The sequence below is a fragment of the Ctenocephalides felis genome, unplaced genomic scaffold, assembly GCF_003426905.1.
Source record: "Ctenocephalides felis isolate EL2017-DRISC unplaced genomic scaffold, ASM342690v1 CF-g0.4_SCAFFOLD_03572, whole genome shotgun sequence".
NCBI lineage: Eukaryota > Metazoa > Arthropoda > Insecta > Siphonaptera > Pulicidae > Ctenocephalides > Ctenocephalides felis.
The window spans coordinates 22,122,485-22,144,149 of NW_020539726.1; the positions used below are offsets into that span (position 1 = coordinate 22,122,485).

At 28.3% G+C, this 21,665-nt stretch overlaps 1 protein-coding gene across 1 annotated transcript; it reads left to right on the top strand.

Annotated features, from left to right (window-relative positions):
* The first annotated feature begins 3,389 nt into the window (after positions 1-3,389).
* Positions 3,390-20,430, top strand: LOC113387864 (protein CLEC16A homolog). Its single transcript, XM_026625249.1, has 8 exons — positions 3,390-3,566; positions 15,619-15,855; positions 16,317-16,381; positions 17,440-17,706; positions 19,261-19,384; positions 19,463-19,576; positions 19,786-19,921; positions 20,122-20,430. The coding sequence occupies exons 1-8, from the start codon at positions 3,526-3,528 to the stop codon at positions 20,332-20,334; spliced, it is 1,197 nt and encodes a 398-aa protein (XP_026481034.1). The 5' UTR covers positions 3,390-3,525; the 3' UTR covers positions 20,335-20,430.
* The last annotated feature ends 1,235 nt before the right edge of the window (positions 20,431-21,665 follow it).

The following is a 21,665-nucleotide window of genomic DNA, read 5'->3' on the forward strand; positions in this document are numbered from 1 at the left end:
ATTATATGGACAGTCTGAGTTTGATAAAATTACAAATATTAAAGTATTGATAATATTTTCATTCATGTTTAGCAGCGGAAAGATAATTTCCTGCTAGTAATATAAAAATATATATAAATATGAAATATATGCGCATAGTTTAGCAATTTGCAATTTTCAAATCTGCTAGAAATAAGCAAAAGTTCAAAGCTAAACCTATAAAATTCAATTAAAAATTTTATTAATTTATTAACGACAAATACGAAAAATTTATCAATTTAAGTAAAAATTTTAGTGGTATTAATATTTCATAAAATAAAAAAATCGCCCTTTGTGAGACGAACAGCCCTTGGGCTGTGTTTGAAGTTCTATTGAATTTTGTATTTGCAAATTTGCAAATATTAATGAGGAAATACACAATGAACAAGAACAAATAGAATATTTTACCAACATTTGCATCAATTTAAAAGAAACGTAACTGTAAAAAAGATAGGTCATTAAACTTCTCAGTACTACCCATTTTTATTAAGATTGACAAACTATTTTTTAATGTAATCAATTTTTGACACTTTGTGGGTTTAATTACTAGGTAGTATAATTTAATATGTTTAATTTTTTTCTTGTGTAAGATCAGATAGGTTCTGTTTTAACTTTCCAACATCTCTAAGACCCTACAGTCCTATCAAAGTTTCTTATATTTTCTATAAAAATGTGATAATTTTTTACTTAAAGTCATTATCCAGTAAAACTTACACATGTTGAACTCATAAAAAATACATTGTTAAAGAAATGCCAACGGTACAACTTTCATTTATGTATATATAACGATGTATATAACCGATCATACAAAAATCATTGTTTTAGTGACCTTGTATGGTACCTCCGAAAATTAAATCATTTGAGTATTATTAAAATGGTCGATAGTGTTCACTTTATTTATTTGTTTCATTATCGCAGCACATTGGCGGCAACTGAATGATAAACGCAATGATAACAAGAAATAGAGTCGCGACTTTGCGGCAAAAAAATAACAGCACAACCGGCGTCGTCTTCTATTCGCATCCAGAACTAAACGCGACTTTATGACTCCGTGTTAATGTGAAATTTAAAATAGTCATTATGCACAATTTACTCTACTATTTTAACTCTAATTCTACTAACACCCCTTTATTGTCCATGTATACTTTTGTTGAATTATTTGACAACTTAAAGACTTCACCGGCGATTTATTTCAGAAGTATTTTTTGCATTGATATCAGTAGATATTCATGATAACAATGCTGTATTTTTGCTTACGTATAGTTATAGAATTTATTCAAACTCTCCTTCGATAATTCAGGTTGTTGGGTTATAAGTTAACCCTTGTAGCTGTGGACTGTATTATTTGTATATTATGTATTTGTTGCAGTTATAATTACAATCACTCATTTGTTACTAAGTTATAATGAAGAAGATATTTTTATTGGTTATTTACATATTGTTAAGCGGACTTTACTTTTAGAAGTGAACAACTAGTTTCATTAATATTAAACACTACGCTACCCCCTCTACCAGGGGTGGCAACCATTCCGTGTAAAGCTTAATGCCTTGAAGTTTGACACCTTTATGGCCAATATAATAAAACGAAAAGACGTCCGAACAAATGCCGTACCTCTCATTTGCCGTAAAGATTTTGTGATCCAAATCATGATCAAAGCATTCAGAATATCCATTTTACTCTACTATTGCTATATAACTATATAACGATTTGTTTTTAATTAATTCACAGACAATGCATTTGCATTCCCTGTGATACATCGCAGCAAATGCGAATTACGAAGTAATATATCAAATTCAAATCGGTGACCTAATTTTTACATACAATTAAGTAGTCTCAAACAGTCGATTAAAGGTATAAAGTTGACTTTATTCTGAAGAAAACTACTTATAGTTATTAGATATAAAGTTGAATTTACTCTTTATATTTATATGCATTATACAAGAAAAGATGATTACAATAAGCTGGAGATGCTAATTTTAAATCAGAATTATAGAGTTATATTATACTCTTCTTACAAATTGTAAGCTACAATTAGTGGATATTAGTATAAATAACAGAGAACACAGGAGTTTATCAGTTTGCTACTGATATCAACATTAAAATAGAATAGTAAAACGTGGTGTAAGTGTCATTTTGCCTAAAAGAAAGTTGCTAAAACTTACCGATATGTATATACAAAATCGAATTAATCAATAAGTATTGAGATTTTGTTACTTTTAAAATTATGATGATGAAATTTTGGAATTTTGGATCATTAATTACATTGATGATTTCATATAATTGGACCACATTTATGAGTGTATAATATTTTATACTGTTCAAGACCATAATCATTGTACACAGTTTTTATTATATACATATATGAAGTTTAGAAATCGGTATCATTTTGAAGGAAAAGTCGAGGAAAGATCAAATTTTGGCTCTCATACATATACTAAATGATTCAGAATGACTTGAAGCATCGAGAAAACATAAAATTAAAGATCCGTATTTTTTCTTATCGTTAGTTTTATATAATTCTTTCATCAATTTTCATGTTTAGACGTAACAAATGCAAAAGTTCATATCTTGCAAACATTTTTTTCTAAAACTAATATATAAGAGTACCGATTGAAAAATATTCTTCTTGGACGTTTCAGATTACATTACTAACTTCCCGAATGAGAAGTTTTTATCTCTATAAAATTGGTCTTGCTAATTGTAATAATAAATTTATCACATAGAGATAAGGACAACCGTTTGGGTTGTCTTCTGATAAAGTGAAGCATTTTAGTAAATAAATAAAATTACAACAGATTATAAGACCCAAAAGTTCTGATCGCTATTTTTCTGAGTAATAATAAGGATCCGTCCATTAATCACGTGATCCATTTCTAATGATTTTTTAACCTTCCCACCTCTACCACCAAACATCACGTATATTTTTAGTATCTGGAAAAAAGTTGAGTAAATTCTGCTAAAAAATAAGTACTCGTGATATCTTATTAGCCCCCCCTTCTCCTCAAGTGATATCTCGTAATTTTTTGTGAAACCCCCCTCCCCGTTTAAGCCTCACGTGATTGGCGCTCCATAATGCGCAAATGCAAGCAGGTCATCAAATCTGTTTATATAATAAAGAAATGTATGAAAAAATCTACAATACAATTACAATCTTTAAAACTGATATGATTATAATTTTCGCGCGTTTATAATTATCTTTGTGTGCAAACTCCTGGAAGCTCCTCCTCCAAATAAAACTGGTGACTTTGGGATTGATCAAATGGAGTGGGAGATTTCATTCTCCATATATCATTATTTCCAATCGAAAAATATCGTCATTCTAGAATTTTCTTTCGAACGGTTTTAATCAGTTACATTGTGATAGATAGCAATTAAAGTTGTTGTGTAAAGTGTTTAAAAATAATCAGTTGTTTAAAAATAAAAGTGGACTGTGTTCTAGTACCAATAATTTTTATTCATCATAAGCCAGTGGTACTAAACTATAGTTAAGTGAACGCTAGTTTTGGATGAAAATGTACATTATTTTACTTTTGTCTACAAAACCAAGGTAATTAACATTTTTATAAACTGATATGTGAAAATTTATAAGTTTATCTTCGCCATAAATTCCATCAAAGAGTAGCATCAATATTATGTAGAAATATAAAATACGTAACGTAATCTTTAAGTTTGAACTTCAAAATTTGTGCTTTTGGATCTTCATACGTCTTCAGATATTTTAACTTCCAGAACAATCATTAATTTTAATTTTTAGTTCTTTTAATTTTATTTTTTCTCGCGTTTTTTAATATGATATTTGAAAAAAAAAAACAGACAATTTATTTCCTTATAATGTAACATCATATTCACTTTTTTGTAGTGTTTAAAAATAAACGAGAAATTGCTACAGTACTAATAATTTTTACAAGTTAGTGTAAAGTTTTAAGTGAACTCTAGTTTACCCAGATAATAAACATGTTCAGAAATTCAACAAAATGGAAATTCTTCATATATTTTACCTTTTTGCAACATTTATTGATCTTCTGTCTTTTTGTTCTTTATATTTTTATGCACATGGTGTTAAAAAAAACGACATTTTATTTTATCGTGTAATACTAAAATCTAAATTCTGTGAAATATCTTTTTGAGTGCCAATTTTGAATTATAGATTTTATTGTGAGTATATTTATTGAACCTTTTTTATCTTTGAAGAGAACACGGTATTATTATTTTGTGATGCGATACATTTGATACATTTATCTACCATTTTGCTTTTTATTTGCCGGCGCCAAGTTATCATTTATCGTATCACTTAACATTTTTATTCATTACTTCAAAATATTTTTGTCTAAGTTGATATTACCTCATGGCAAAGAAAGATTATTCACATAGCAACAACTATATAGCAAATACAGTGAAAATCAATTAAAAATATATTCTTTTTAATAATATATACTCAAAAATTACATTTTTACCCTATTTGGGTTTTATCCCCATAGAACCAAATATGTAGCAAATATAGTAAAAATCAATTAAAAAGATATACCTTTTAATAACATATACTAAAAATTTTATTTTTATCATTTAAACAAGATAGCTTAAATTAAACCAATTGTTGTATCAAATATTACACACAATATGTAGAAGAAATATTTATTCAGAATATTATTTGATCATCATAATTAATCCGTTTATTTTTCTTCTTTTTTCCCTTTATTATTATTTGATTATGATTTTTCTTCCTTTTTTTTCAATGTTATCTATACTAGTATAGGACTACCAAACATTAATTACAGAATAGTAGTATTTTTTCTCATTTTAATAATAATTCGTGGCAATGCATTATTTATTTATTTATTTATTTATATGCCAATCGGCTTTATACATTAATATAATATAGTTTGCTAATTCATAACTTGTTAATAACATTATGTTATTTAGAATCATGTATAAAATTTATTGATAATATTACTATAACAATGAATATGATTGATCCATATATTTAGATTTGTGATTATGTATTTTACAAACCAAATTAATAATATAGATAATTCACTTATAACAGTTAATACTTGTAAACGTTTTTTGTTCGGAAGCATCTAGAAATTATAATGATTTTAAAATGAAGATAACGTAAAATCAAGTGATCAAAGTTCAATAAAAACTTTAAATTTTATGACGTATTATTATTTTAAAGTTGTAATTGAATAATTTTTTAAATTTATTTTTGTTTCGGCGTGGCAAATATTTATACTTTTTGTATTTTTTTGCCAATTTATTGATGATGTAATGCATCTTTAAAAAATTCATGCAATTGGAATGTTTTGTTAGAGTTAATTGGAGGTATAAAAGCCATACGACTTCAACAATTTATTAAAAATATATTGAAATATATTGAAAATTCATCACTTGTATTAACTACATAAAAGTTTAATTTATGACGGAAATGTAAATTTTAAAATAATTTCAATTCAATTGAACAAAATTACATCGTTGTACAATTTGTGTACTTCTTAATAATTGCAAGCTTTTAAGAGAAATTGACTAATAACCTTTAAGAATATTTTGTATGGACTAGATTGATTTTTTTAACATGTCTAGATTTTTTTTAATTTGTTTTGACGCAGTTAAGGTTAGTGCTCTATTGCACAAGATATCGACATCTCTCAACATGAAATATTTTGATCAGGAAATTCCAAATAAAAGTGAGGACTAGAATATTGATCATCTTGAAATGGCGGATTAAAAATGTGTTTAATTGTGTGTTTTTGAGACCTTGACATCATGTATGGATTTTAAAATCATATTAGTTCCTATTAGCCTGAATATTCTAGTGGTTTTCATGACTCTTTGAGCTTATGAAAGCCACGGTATTAGGTAGACAACCACAATTATTTAATAAATATAATTGCAGAGACCTTTAGAAATTATTTTGATAGAGCCTTTTCTTGTTTCCTTTGATAGATCACAGAATTGTATTTTTGTTCTATTAATCTATTACATTACTTGCAAAATATTCATCTTACTTGATAGCAGTGCTTGTTGTATCATAATGATATAGTCGTTGAACTTCATTGATAAGAATTAATTCCAAGCGCGCATATCATATGTTGTAGATGTAGGTCAGTGTTATCAAGGTTGAATTTATTCTCCAAATTATAATTCTAATTTTTTAACAGTAATCAGAACATGGCAGCTCCATGCACCGTTTCATCTTTACGCGTCGTTTTAGATGGCAACCCAACGGTTGGCATTAAGATTTATCCAATAATGAACATGTATTTTTTAATTTAATGCAGCAATTTCCGGGGAAGGGTATTTTTACTTGTAAACGTGTAAACACATTTTTAATTTATATTTTAAGTATGTATATTGATCCTTTATTTATATTTTTGAATTTCTTTGCTCCCAGGAGCTCAAATGCTTTCAAATTGATAAAAAAAAATCTTCGAAAGTTTTAGCTCCTAATATTAACTTTTACATACTCCAACCAAGGTTTTTTATGGAAATAACATAGGTAAAAATGAAATTGTGCTTTAGAAGTTCATAATTTAGCGACAAGTGAATCAAAATTTTGAGAATAACATTGTATTGGATCAAAGTAGACAATTTCTTTTCAATCAACTTGAATTCGACCAAAGCGATTTTCGTCTTTGACTGAAAAATAACCTAAACGAAGTTTGACAAACCAATTTTGACACTGCTCATAACTTTGCATGAGCTTAAGATGCCTTTTTACCTCTGCAGAAACATCTTACCTCTTTGGGATGATTTTTTATCTTTCCACAAATGCCAAACGCTAGCTCTGAACGGATCAAAAAACTTTTTTACTGAAAAATATCTAAACTGTCTACAAGGCTATTTTACGTTCCAGTTTTCATACAAAATGCTACTAAATACTGTCAAAATACCATGAATTTGCTGTGCTATGAGGCGTTTTACACAAACTGCAACTTCACTTATATGTTATCAAGCCATATCTCAAAGATCCAGTTATGATAACATCGTTTTTTCACATTAATGCGTTTTCTAAGACAGGTTTTCTGTCTAAAACGCCTGACTGCACAGCAACCACATAGGATTTTGACAGTTTTTAGTACCATTTTATATGAATACTGCTACATAGCACCGCCTTGCAATAATATTGGTCTATCTTACGACAGAATCGGCCTCTTATGAACCGATTCTGCCGCATAACAGACCGATGTTATGGCAAGGCTATGTTATGAAGAACTTTCCATACTAAATTTGACAAAATCCATGTGGTTGGTGTGCAGTCAGGCGTTTTTCTCAGGTTGTCAGATAGAAAACCTAACTTAGAAACCGCACAAATATCAAAAAACGATCTTAGATAACAGCGCCTTTCTGACCTAGCTTCATAGTATACAAGTGACGTTGGAGTTTAAGAGTAAAAAGCTTGAATGCACAGCAAATTCAGTATTTTTTTAAATTTTATTTTAATTACAATCTGTCACGTCAGTGACTCAGTCAGTCATTCAGTAATTGTTTTGACTTTTCTTATTATATGAATCTTGAACTGATGGCAACCCAGTAGTTGTTCAGTCCAGTTATGATTAGTCTATACTCGTAAGTATTTGCTGACATTTTTATTATATGTGTATGCAATTATACCCACGAGAGGCGATTTTCACTTGAGGCTATATTTGAGATCTATAACCTCAAGTGGAAATTTGAAATCAAAGTTGCCTGATGTCAGGCTTGGCGGCAGCGGGAATCGAACTAGCGAACATGGGATCAGTTGGTATTAGCTCACATTCTAACGGGTATCGCCACCGCTGGCCCTTGTATTCAGTATGACTCAGTAGCATAATGTATGGAATTTGGAGCGAAACATGGCCTTGCCATAACATTGGTCTGTTGTGTGGCAGAATCGGCCAATTAGACTAGGCCAGCTTACCTAAAAATTTATTTGCAACCATTTAATCTGAAACTAGCCTATAATTAGTATGCCAAGTTCGTACAATCATTCCACACGATCATCAGATGTTTAACAATACATGTATTTGTTCGTACGATGTTAGGCAGATGGATGAAAGTAAAATGAAGTTGTGAAGGCGGTTGCTCCAGTTTTTTTATGCTTATTATGATTATGATCATGTACGCATTTAAATATATTATGCGTATTTTCGTGTAATATTATGTCACCTTCGAATTAAAACAGCAATATATCTGTTCAGTATCATTAAACGCGTATATATAACTCGTACCTATTCGCGTTAGGTTTTCCCTTTGGCTCAGAGCCAAGTGCAATCGCTGTGGTGTCATCGTTTATATTATTACGGTCTCAGTAAAGTGCATAAAAATTGTAACAAAAAAGTAAAGAACGATGGAAAAGATTTAAACTGTATATTTAACATGTGTATTGCATTAAATCGTGTGTACTTTGACGTTTGTGGTCTTTTGCGTAGAAGTCTAAATGGAGACTATGCCAACGAGTCGTCTTATTGCTGTTGACTCCTAACAGATTTATTATGTTCACAAATTATACAATTATCTTACGACTTTTAGAACATACTTGTTATTAGAATTGTATCATTGTCAAATGCTGATCATGTTTTATGCTGCATAATGAGATACAGTAATCGATATTAAGAATTCGATTTTACTAATATCACTATTAGCTACAGAGCAAAAAAATATTTCTCTTCCTTGACGTAGATAATATAAGTCCTGAACCAATTTTTAACTTCCCGTAGGGTAAATTATAGTAATCGCAAAAAAATCGAAAATGAAATCTTTGAAATCTTTGCGTTTCAAAGTTTCTGAACATTTTGGAGTACTTTAGAAAAAATGTATGTGTATGTTTTGTGAACACGAGTCAATCGACTTGAATAATTCAAAAAACATTCGATTCGTATTGATGGGAAGACATGCTAATTAGTTTTTAGCAAAGGCAGGTCCAGCCGTTTCGAATATACGGGGCAAAAATTGATGAAATTTTTGGGAAAGCAGGATCAATTGATTTGAATAATTCAAAAAACATTCGATTCGTATTGGCGGAGGGACGTGCTGATTAGTTTTTCGTAAAGACTGATCCATCCGTTAAGAAGATGCGGGGGAAAAAATGATGATTTTTTGGGAAAGCATGTGCAGCGTTATCGCAGATCCAATGGAAAAAAATGCTATTTGGCGGTCAAAAATGATCATTAGACATGCACATCATATTATTAGATACTTTATAGAGATTTTAATAATGAGAACGAATTTTGTTTACATTTTGGGCTCCGTACTAATGTTTACACGTCTGCGATGCGGCGCTTACGCGCTTCGATATTTTGTCACTACGCAGCTAAAACACCGCGATTCAAAAATTTCAAATCAGATTTTTTCTAAGTTTACAAATTGAATCTTTTACAAAAAATGTAATTTTCGAAACGGAAAGTTTCAGCAACTTGCCTTAAGGCAGATTGCTATGCACCACTAGTTTATCAAATATTATGCCAAAAAATTCTTGATTAATTACTCGAATAAGAAGTTTATATTGTTGCCAGAAAATCCTATTTCGAATTTTATGTTTTCTCGACGTTTCAACTCAATGTGAATCGTTTGACACCAAATATGGAAAAAGTATATGTATGCATTATAATCCATGCATTTGTGTGTATGTTTTTCGTTGACTGTTTCTTAAAAATAGATGCTCGGATTTTAATAATTTAAAAATCTCTCTATAAATCTTATTAAAAAAAAAACGAAAAATAATATTATAATATAACTTACGTTTATGCAACTATTATACCTATTAAGGCAATGACTAACTGATTCTTTAAGTATTTTCGTATTACCTTATCCTTAGAATATATATACTATACTGTAATATAGACTGAAATATAGAATATATATACTACAACTGTATACTGTATATATCCTATATACCTACATATAAGTGGTGTAATTGCGATTAGACTTAAATATTTTGTAAATGACTTATGTATTCGTATACAAAGTCAATAAAACAATGAATAAATAAAAATAAATAATAATCTGACTATCCTTATAAAGGGTGTTTGTTAGAAAATACGGAGCACCAATTTAAAAATAAAATGAATGTCAATTTTTATACCTTGCTGTAATTTTTATTGAACGCAAACACGTTAACTTGAATATTTACACATGTCTGGAAGTTTATGCAACTTGCTCTAACAAAGAGAACCTCGAGTTTACTCTTCTGGAATTTTGTTTGATAGTCAAAGAGTTGACAGTCAAACCAAACCAAACCGCAAGTTTAAAATATTATAGTCTTATGAAAAGTATTCATAAAAATTCATTAAAGTTCTGTAAGTGCATCGAAAGTCAAAATGCATTTACATCCAGTTTTCGGTTTACATTTTTTATATAAAAGCAATCAAATATGGCGACTTGGAAACACTTGGACTATGGTCTGTAAAAAAAAATGTTTCTAACATTTCTGAGAGAAAATCATTACATTCAATTACAGTCGTTATATTTATTTAATTAAAATCGTTATATTTATTTAAAAATGGCTAATTCGTTTTATTAATTTCCCGAAGGAGTTTTTAAGATTATTTGGAACTAAACCCTGAACTGTTTCCAAATCACGTAATATGCCAAAAAGTAGCAAGGTATATTTATTGTACATACCGTAAATAAAACTTTGGGTTTAAATCTGCGCCTAAAGCTTTCACCATAAATTTGCAAACACTACAAAAAATAACACTTCAAATTAAATAATTTGCGCGAAATATTTTCTTTTATTTTCAACTTTATTTTTATATGAAAACTTAAACTTTAATAACCTAAATTTCAAGCGTTTTGGCAATGTTTTGATGCAACTTCAAGTTGCAACTTCTAGTTGACATTTCTTTAAACAGAACTACCAACTAAAAGAGTTGTAATGTCAATAAAGACGTTTGAACAATATTTGAAATTTATAGTATAACGTATAAATTTTATACGGTTTGTAAGTAATATTAATAATAATAATTGTAAGTAATTAGTTTATTAATTCCATTTTAATTTAAAATAGAATAAAAAAAAATTATCTTCATCGCTGCCTTTTACTTAAGCATTGACTACAACTTCAAGACGATTGTTGACATTTCAAATAAACAGAACTACCAATCAAAAGACTCGTGATGTCAAAAATGACGTTTGATTAATATTTAAAGTTATGAACACGGGGTATTCTAATATTGTCTAGGGTTTATACGTTTCGTAAGTAATATTATTTTATTAATTTAATTTTTTTAGAGACAACAAAATATTTAAATCTGCATTATTGTCTTTTACCTATCTGTCTAATCTTAAATAATTCTGAAATTGTATATATATCATTTCAGATTTCAGTTGAATTAAATTGTGTCAGAATAAGTTTTACAGGAAATGCATTTAATTTGTCAGAAAATGCTACAAATAACAATAATTAAATGTTTCAATTTGTATGAAAATAGACCTGATTAAAACCACTTGGCAGCTTATAACATTTTTGATGTAATCAATAATTTGAGTAAGTTATTTCTCACTGAATTAACACGTTAATTGCCATGTCAGTCATATGTGTCTGACGCTAAAAAGCTTTTCATACAGAACCATATATCAGACATATATGTCTTACATTGTCAACTTGGTAAAAGAAAAAAATGTTTAAATATAGTACCATGTCAGTTATATCAAAAAAATAGTGTTTTCCAGGAATTTTGGCAAAAAATTATTTTTTCTTTGATACCATAAATTTTTTTGATAATTTTTTAACTAAATTATCTAAGATAGTTACCATGGCTTACATGAAAATTTTTCTGATATCGTGCCGATTAAGATGTTGATCATTTTTTTCTTAATTTTAATTTTATTCTGCAATCTGTATATCTAATTGAAAAGTTGAATTTAGGATGTTAATGATAACAAAAAATAATAAACCATAATATAATAAAATATTATTAAGATTAAATTGTTCATTCTAAGTCATTTGCTTAACCGAACATTAATTTCAAGTATTAGTGCAACCCAACACTAAAACAAAGCTATTGGATTTAGTATAGTATTTCAAAAATAAAAAACTAACAATACACAGCTAACTAAATAAAAAATATGATAACAAGCTAATTTTAAAGAAGAAATACCTATAGTTTGTCATCAGCATAAAAAACTCCCATAAAATATGCTGTTTTATATTATGTATAACGCAAAACAATCTAATTATAAGTATTTCTTGTTGAATTTGTTTGTTATCCTATTGACTTTGTATTAACTTTTTCCAGAAACTTTCAGTTTAATTTAGGCATTCGGGTAGTTGAGTTAATTTACGTTTCTTGATTTATTTATAGCATTTATTGAACTTACAACTCGTATCACAATTAAAAGTCATCCATTACCAAGATTTACAATTATAATTATTATATATTACAGATAAGTTATGTCGTACGACTGCAATTAATGAATGTCGTAGGTCTTTGCTCTGAAAAAATTCATTTATATAATATTATACTGTAATTAATATGTCGTATAATTCATTATTATAGGTTAAAAGTTGTTGCTAACTGGAGATGATAAGTAATGAAGGATATACGCATTAGTATAAAAGAATTGTTACGTTGCAATACTTTGTGATAATGGATGGTTGAATCGCAAACTTTATCTCTCAAGCTTTTAATTGAAATACGCAATTAGTTTGACATATAATTCATTAGTATAGGTTAAAAGTTGTTGCTAGCTGAAAATGAACACAAATAAAGAAAATATGTATTAATATAAGAATTATGTTCATTGCTTTCTGATAATGGTGGTTGAATCGCAAGCGTTATCTCTCAAGCTTTTTATATTGATTCGTCATCGCGATATCGCGATTTATTTCTAGAACATTCGCGATGTCGATTGTAGAAATAATAGGGGAGACTGGGTACGGTTGTGCCAGGGTACTATAGATTAAGTCGCCATAACAGCTATACTGATTGTGAGATAGGATCCAGAGGGAGTAAGATGTAGTATGTTTGTTCGAACAAGTTTCTATTATTGCATTCAGTCTACGCCCTACATCAACCTGATCTGTAGACCGCATAGTTTAAAAAAAAAAATAACTAGTTGGTATTGATATTTTGCCTTGAGGCAAGTTACATGAACTTTCCGAAATGTGTAAATAATCGACTTTATCAATAAAAAATAAATTAAATCATGAGTGATTAAAAGTATTCCGAGTGGATTTATTACACACAATTGAAAACGAACGAACACCATAACTCGGAGTATTTTCTAAAAGCAAATTTTCAAAAATCAATAATTTTTATAATTGAAAGAGTTTCCATAAGACTTTAATGGTTTATTGTGTTTCATTAAGACCATGTACTCTATAGTCATACTAAGTAAATCTACTCATTTTCTCAAACTTTGATAAATTATTAAAATTTAACTACTTGTCGTAAGGACGTAATCTTTTAGTACGTTCTATAAGCCCATGATATATATCGCCAATAAAAATCGGCTTGAAACGTCGTAAAACATAAAATAGGCGAATCGGATTTTTTTAATGAAAACATAAACTTCTCATTTGGGAAGTTAAAAAAAAAGTTTCTTCGTTTGATTAATTTTATATGTATACACGTAGATCACTTTATTTGTTATTTTGCTGTAAATTGAACATCTGTAGTTAATTACCAGCAATTTGTTTTTGCGTATATAATTTAGCTCAAACTTAGTTATAGCAAGTCTGATTTTTTGACTTCTATTTTATTTATTTTTTTATTCATTTAAAATTTAGCCACCTACAACATTTTTATTACATATATTTCAATTTTTATATCATTTTCAATATATACCCTATTCAATATTCCTCTTAATTTTTCTTCTTCTTATTTTTCTTCAATTTTTGCTCTTTTTTCAAATTTCTAATTCTATTCAACTTTTATCTTCACTCCATTTTTTTCTTCATTCTTCTTTAAAATTCGGCAAGTTCTAATATTTTTTCTTTTTACTCCTAATACAATTCAGCTATTCGAATTCTATTATTCCTATTTTGCTTTATTTTTATTCAAATTCTACTTAACAAATACAATTTTTTATTTAATTTCAATAATTACACATATTTTTTTTTTAAATTTTGAATCAATTTTCGACTTCTAAAATTCAAAATGTTTTTTGAACAGTTATATTCATTTATTTTAAACGCTTTGTTAGAAAAAAATTAGATAAAAATTATATAAAATATTTATCTAAAATTAAGTTCAAAAAAGCTAGGTAAATATTATAAGCGATTATAAGCTATAATATTGTATACCGCGAATAATTTAACGATTTATTAACTTTCCGAAGAAAAGGTTTGTTTTTACCAAGTTGGACTTGTTGATGTTAATGTTTTCTCGGCGAGACCAAAATTCGGGCCAAAAGTTTGACCTTTCGTCGACGTTTTTTCAAAAACCACTGGTACGATTTCAAAAACTTAACTAATACTAAATTCGATATGAACTCGTGTTTATGTACTAAGCCTTCGAGACGTCGAGGAAAAATAGCAAGGTAGATTTTTAGCTAGAACATAAACTTTTTTTGGGAAGTTTTTACAACTTGCATGACGCCACTTACACTTATAATTAGACTAGGTGTCCTAGTTGATCTAAATTATTTATTTTCGAAGAAAGTGGTAATCGCTGCATATTCATAACGCATTCAATATCTTTATCTTATGATATATGAAAAACAAGTAAATAAACATTGATGTGCTAAGCATAAAAAACGATAGAGATATCATTAAACAAATACACAAACTATTTTTTCAATGTTGAGCTTGTTCAAGCTTGCTTTAATTTTTCTTCTGCACGTGCTTGCTTAGGATCATTTTGTGTTCTTATCTTTAATCAAGTGGTTATTATTATTATTAATTTTATTAGTACTAAAATAAATATTATTTTAATAAAAAGTTAAGGTAAATAATATCTTCAATCGTTATATCGACACTTTGATAAACGAAAGTGTGATAACTTATAAGCATACAAATTTTGAATACTTCAGTATTCTATAATTTACTTATATTCCATTTACATTTTTTGTCAGGTTAAATTTCGTCTAGTCAGGTTAAATTTAGTCTATTTAGTTTATTCTGGTTATTTATCTTGGCATTGTCCTTTTAACAAAATGATGCAATTATTGTTATCTCATTTGCAGTTGTGCAATTACATACTGTAAAATATTTATAACTTATTTGTATAAATTTTAGTGAAGCTTTATAAGTAACTCGGAAACTGTTATATTGAAAAGTTGATAAAAGATCAATTATTTTTTATTTACTTTTTTATATTAATTAAGAGTTCAAAATTGTTTGTTATTTGTTATTTTTTCATCATTCATAAAATTTCATAATTATAATTTATTAGCCATCAAATACAACTATGTCCAAACAATAATAATTACGGTACAATCCACAACTATTGAGAATTGGGATATATATAAATTCACCATTAATTTGCAATATTTGCAATTAGATAAATATACTTGCAAAGTATGAGTTTTACCATTAGATTCCCTCATCTAATAATTATTCTGAGATTATTCTGATTCTAGTCTAAGATCATGTTAGTAAAAATGATATCAAGTCATATAGCTATCTTTTATCATGGGATATAGAAAATATTATTAAATTATACCTTTTTTCCTTCCAGATTCACCATAATGAAAGGACCAAAAAGATTAACAATGCCTCTGATACTATTCTGCTTAATGACTGTAGTTTCCAGTTTAGCCTTAAAACAATGCCAATCAAATAGTGATTGTTTAGGAAATGAGTACTGCTACCGAAATAAACATTGTACCCCATGTTTGGACTGTTCCCAATATGGACAAAGTAATCCACCAGGATGTGCCAAAGATCCAAAGGATTGTGGAGAGTGCTTACCGGGGTAAAAATAATTATATTAATATTTTTGAAATATAATAGATAATTTTTTTGTAATGTAAGAAGTGCATTCTATCCACAATCAAACATCAATCACTTTCAATTTCTGGATTCGTTAATGTTAATTCACATAAGTATCTTTCACCAGGAATTCCAGGCAAAGTTTTTTTGTCTTTGTAATGTTTTCATTGTATTCGTTCAAAATGTATGTTGTACAACACCCTCTTTCGTCTAATTTATTTCACCAATTATTTTCATTACTATTGTTTTATAAACATTTTAGTTAAAATTTAATGTGGTGTTCTATTGAAGATGAAACCAACAAAATTTATAAATATTTTATATTACAGTATTATTCACTTTGGTATTCAATTATGCACATTTAATTTTTTAATTTCAAATAGAGTCCCAAAAAATATTATGTATCATTTAAAGATTTTTTTTAAATAATTATTGAATTTTCAGATTCCAAAACGACCCTCAGAATCAATTTAATACTGGGAGAAAAAGATGCGTGGAAAATGATTTAGGTAAGGAAAAAAATTATAATTATATTATATTAATTAATTAACTAGTTGTAAGTGGTATTTTTTCTTGATCGACTTAATCGGTAAGAATTGAAAATTAGCTATTTAGATTAAATTTTCAACTGTTTATTGCGAAAAAAAAACTTCAGATTTTCACCAAAAACTAATCAACGCAATTGATTTTTTAAAAATTATAATTATATTAATTAATTAACTAGTTGTAAGTAGCATTTTTTCTTGATCGACTTAATCGGCAAGAATTGAAAATTAGCTATTTAGATTAAATTTTCAACTGTTTATTGCGAAAAAAAAGTTTCAAATATTTACCAAAAACTAATCAACGCAATTGATTTTTTCAATTTCCAATTGATATCTTCCAAACAAGCTTATAATATTAAACACATTTCATTCTGTTTGTGTACTTTAGAACTCAGAATGAAATAAACATAGCATTTTTGCAAACTTTGATGTCTTTTATAATTCAAACACTTTTCGTAAGATTCTTATAATATTTGAGTACGTTAATTTACACCATGAACTATATTCCATACCATCTCTATATCATCATACAAATTTTCGTCAAAAACATTAAAAAAAACAAGACTTAATTTCGAAGAAAAGCCTGGCCAATCTTTACCAAAAGCTACTAATCAGTACGATGTCCAACTAATATCTTTCTGAATTTTCAAAATCGGTTCAGGATTTTTTTGCTAAAGCATTGATAAAAAAATTGCAATTATCTGCTAAATCTAAAAAAACGGCTTGGCTGATCTTTATCAAATTTCACCAAATGCAACACCCTTTTAACTTCTTGAAATCGGTTTACCCGTTTTTTAAGATATTTAAAAAAAAAAAAAAAATTATAATCATTTAAAATTTCATTGCAAATGAAAACCATGGACTATATGTGTTGATGCAATTATATAGATACATAAACCAACTAATCAGCGTTTTATTTTTTTGCAAGCTAACCAAAACAAAATGGTAAACAAAATAAAATATTGCATGAAGCATGGTATGGTCGGACTAATTTTTCACTAAAACAATTATTCTGTTTTCAGGCCACGACACATCAACCGACTCTAACAAAGATACTCCAAAACAAGATATTTCGAATCACACACTTTTGATAATCATTTTCTCTGTAGTTGGTGTTATTTTGGTTTTTGCAATTATTGGTTGTTTCGTCGTAAAGTATCGTGTTGCGAGGAAGATAAACGAAATTACTGCAATTCCTGAGAAGACAAACGGAATGAATGATCCAAGTGCTCCGATGATGGCGCCTGAGCATGCAATTAACCATGCTTATTCTCAAAGTGGATCATACTGTAAGTTGAATATACATATATTAATAATATATGTTTTAATTGACAGTATTTAATTTAAATCTAATTGTACCTTTTGAAAATGAGTTTTTCAAGTAGGTTTTTGCCAAGAATTATAATTATGGCAATTACTAGAGGATATACGAACAATATGGTATATATGGACAAAATGACACAGTATTTAAAAATTGGCTAGTTTTAGTAACATTTTCGCGATTATATAACACGAAGAAAGCCATAATCACACTCCAGTCAGATGTTGAGCGTCATTGTCACAATCTTGTTTATTTTAATGGTGGTTTTGTCATGTTTTTTGGAGACTCATTGATTACACTGGACGACACTAAATTTTTTTTCTGAGATGTTATGATGGTTTTTAAGTAATTCGAGGGCTCTGATTACGAAAACAGTGGCAGAAATTTGCTAACAGCTCTAGTTTTTCTGATATGCCAATATCCTAGTTTTACCCCAAATTAGAATAAAAAATACTACATATTAGATTTTATGCTTTTAAAAGTCTTTTTATATGATTTTCGATTGATAAGCTCCAACAATTTTCGGCCATCATGTGGATGTCTCACCTTCCTTGATATCGCTCCTCCAAAGTCCTGATGTCTTGGTGGATACTCTCGCCCTGCTCTTCGGTAATATCTCCAAAATTTTCCAAAAACCGTTTTGAATTTAAGTGCAGGTGATGAATTCAAATCAAATACATCAAATTCAATTTTTCAAGTTTTTCAATTCAAGTTTTCAATTCTTCCTGTCTTAAACGTTGGTTTCTGCATCCATTACTTGGTAGGCAGGAGATGATGATGTTCTAGGTTGTTCATCATTAGCATGGATAGGGTTGTGTATCTGGTCAGAAGTAGACTTAAATACCTTTGGGGTTGTGGTTTATGATCATTTGCTTCTATTGCCTGCATTTATTTCATTGGTATTTACCACACAAAAGAAACAATCGTCGTGGTAATTCTAAGTTTTTTTCTAAATGGCGGGAGTATTAAAGTTATAGCATTTCTTTTTCTTCTTGACAATAACGTAAACACACTACGCAATTTTTTCACATAGTATGAAGAACCTATGTTTTATCTTTATTGCGCAATTCAGTTTTAAAGTGGTTGAAATTCGTAGACAAAATGAGATAGTACTCATTGGCAAGCACTGCTGGGTAGTGCATTTGAGAAAAAGAAAATTGAAACCTGTAAAAACCCGTTCATTGGCATTTAACTTTTACTCTAACTTCTTGCATTTATGGTAAAGACTATGGGTCCATGAATCTGTAATGAGTAAAAACAATTGAGGCTCATTATAATATAATTCAAAATAACTTTTCCGATTATTTAAGATAATATTGGTTTAGAACTCTCGGTAACTGGTAAATTATGTATGATAGAACATAAATTCGTAATATTTATAAGCTCATTACTATAAGAATCAATTTGTTAGCTTTAAAAAAAACGTATACTTTCTTTTGGTAAATAAATTTTAATTTAATGCAAACAATTGATATAGAATTGAAATAATTCTTTTTTGTTAATATATATTTAAATTTTACAGTTGATGATTCATCTGCACGTGATTCACCTCCTGCATATACACCAGGAAATGTTGCTGCTGAGGGTCCACGAATTTCTGATAATTTCCAAGAAGCTGTCCCTTATAGACCTCCGAATTATATTACGTAAGTATTAGATCAATAGAGTTTTATATTTAAAAATATATATATATAATCGAACAATGATTTTATTTCTTATTACAGGCCTCCAGCTGTTACAGAGGACCACACTGATTCAATGGCGACACCGAGACCAGGTGCTGGTGATGTTATTAATTCACCAGATGGAGAATCTACACAACCAAGCCCTTGGACTCCGTAAGTTATTTACATTATAATTCCTATAGTTAGTCATATATATTGAGATTAAAAGAGTGTAAAATCCTGTTACGTCCATAACTCACTTTGAATCGCGATTTCGCTAAAAAAATAGATTTTTCGTATTAAATAAACCATAAATGTACTGAATTCTCACAACATCTTGATGTAGAGTCTTCTATTTATTTTAATATATTTTTGATTTGCAGGACGCCCGCTTCAACTGATGATAGAACTACCTTTGCTGGAATTTTACAACAAGAGAATAGAAATATTCGACGACATTCTGACGCTGAAAATGTCCAAGAGCAAGATGAACCACCACCTAAACAACCCAAATCTTCGGTAAGAATTTTCTTACTTGAATAATACTTCTATATTTTATTGTCAATAAACATAATATAATATACTATCACAATTGTATCATAAAATCGTAGTTCAAAATAATATATTTTGAAAGGACTTTATGTTCAGTTTATTTTGCAATGACCTATATGTATATACTTGTTATAACATATTTTTAACTCAAATTTTTTAATTTTCAGAATGAGCCCCGATACACTGTACTTAACATCAATAATATCATCAATGTCAGTAGTAGCACAATTCAAACACAAACTCAAAGCAATTACCAGTCACCAAATACTAACAATATGAATTGTTTTAACTCAAGAAATGCTGCGTCATCGAATAACCCCGATGAAGATTCTGATAATTGTTCTGAAGACAGAGATGTATATAGTTACCGAAGTAATTAACAATACTAGTGGCCAAATTTGTAATGTGATACTTTAAGATTTAATTAGTGACATAATATAGAAGATTAATGTAGATTTAAAAACAATTGGTTTCAAACGGAGATCTTAAAAAGTGATATAAAAAAAAACCGTTTGTTAATAATAGGTTGTCAAATATCTCCCTTCCGCCTTTTTGTATTATAAACCAAGAGCAAAAAAGCGGAAGGGAGATATTTGACAACCTAATATTAAAAATATTTAATTTTATTTAATGTAAGTTCTCAATATGATATTGCATATAACGTTATATTGTAAAAATTATTAGATGAACTTCCTATATGATATTCCTGTTTATGCATGATATTAAGGGTAATAAAAACATTTTTTGTATATATATTAGAATAATTATATTTGTACTCCTTTAATAGTCATAATTTTATTTGTATATAAATTATTAAATTTGTATATACGTTATAAAATTTGTTTTAAATTATATCTAGAGTTTATTTTATGATTGACTGTTTATATAATTTTTTTTTATTAAAAAAAATATTTATACAAACTTGTGTTTCATTAAAAATTCATATGTAAAAAATGTATGTATTTTGAATTACAGATTTGCCAGTAAATTAAAATAGCCATGATTCTTCACAGAAAATGCATTATTATATTCTACTCTTATATGATAGTTAAGAAATTATCTAATCATATGTTAATAAGAATATTAATCAGTATACAATATTGTATACTGACTAATACAAAGTCAATATGCATTGCAATCACAATGTTTACTGAAAAAATAATATATAAAATCGAAAGTTGAGTATGCACTTCTTATATAATGTTATTGGTTTACAAATACAGTGGCACCCCGACTTACCTTACAAGTGTTTCGAAATAGACATAAGACCACAATTTGAGATATGAGCTTTGATATGGTGATTAAGTTTAAAATCATTTTTCAATAACGATTTACCGACGCGGATATTTCAAGGATTATTTTGATAATCGAAATATACATTTATTTATTTATTTATTCATAAGCAAGCCGTAATCAATAATCATAATTAATATTTCAGGCTTTTGTCATTAAAGTGATTGTGCACTTGTATATGTTAAATTCGCGTCTTATTTACTTTGATAACCATGGTCACAAGAAAGAACACGAGTCTATTGAATTAAATAGGATGAGAAGGGCAAAGATGTACAAGCGAAATACATCATGAATAAATACTGTATTTAAACAGAAGGAGTTTATAAGAAGTATAACTACAGCTAAAGGCCTTATAACAATTTATAAGCAGTTTTCTGACCTTTTAGAACCAACATAAAAAAGTTCTAACATATTTAAC

Excerpts from the sequence above, each read along its gene's own strand:
- LOC113387864 (XM_026625249.1), top strand. The coding sequence starts at position 3,526 with ATGAAAATGTACATTATTTTACTTTTGTCTACAAAACCAAG. Across the intron at positions 16,382-17,439 it reads ATGCGTGGAAAATGATTTAG|GCCACGACACATCAACCGAC; the intron begins GTAAGGAAAAAA and ends TTCTGTTTTCAG. Across the intron at positions 17,707-19,260 it reads TTCTCAAAGTGGATCATACT|TTGATGATTCATCTGCACGT; the intron begins GTAAGTTGAATA and ends TAAATTTTACAG.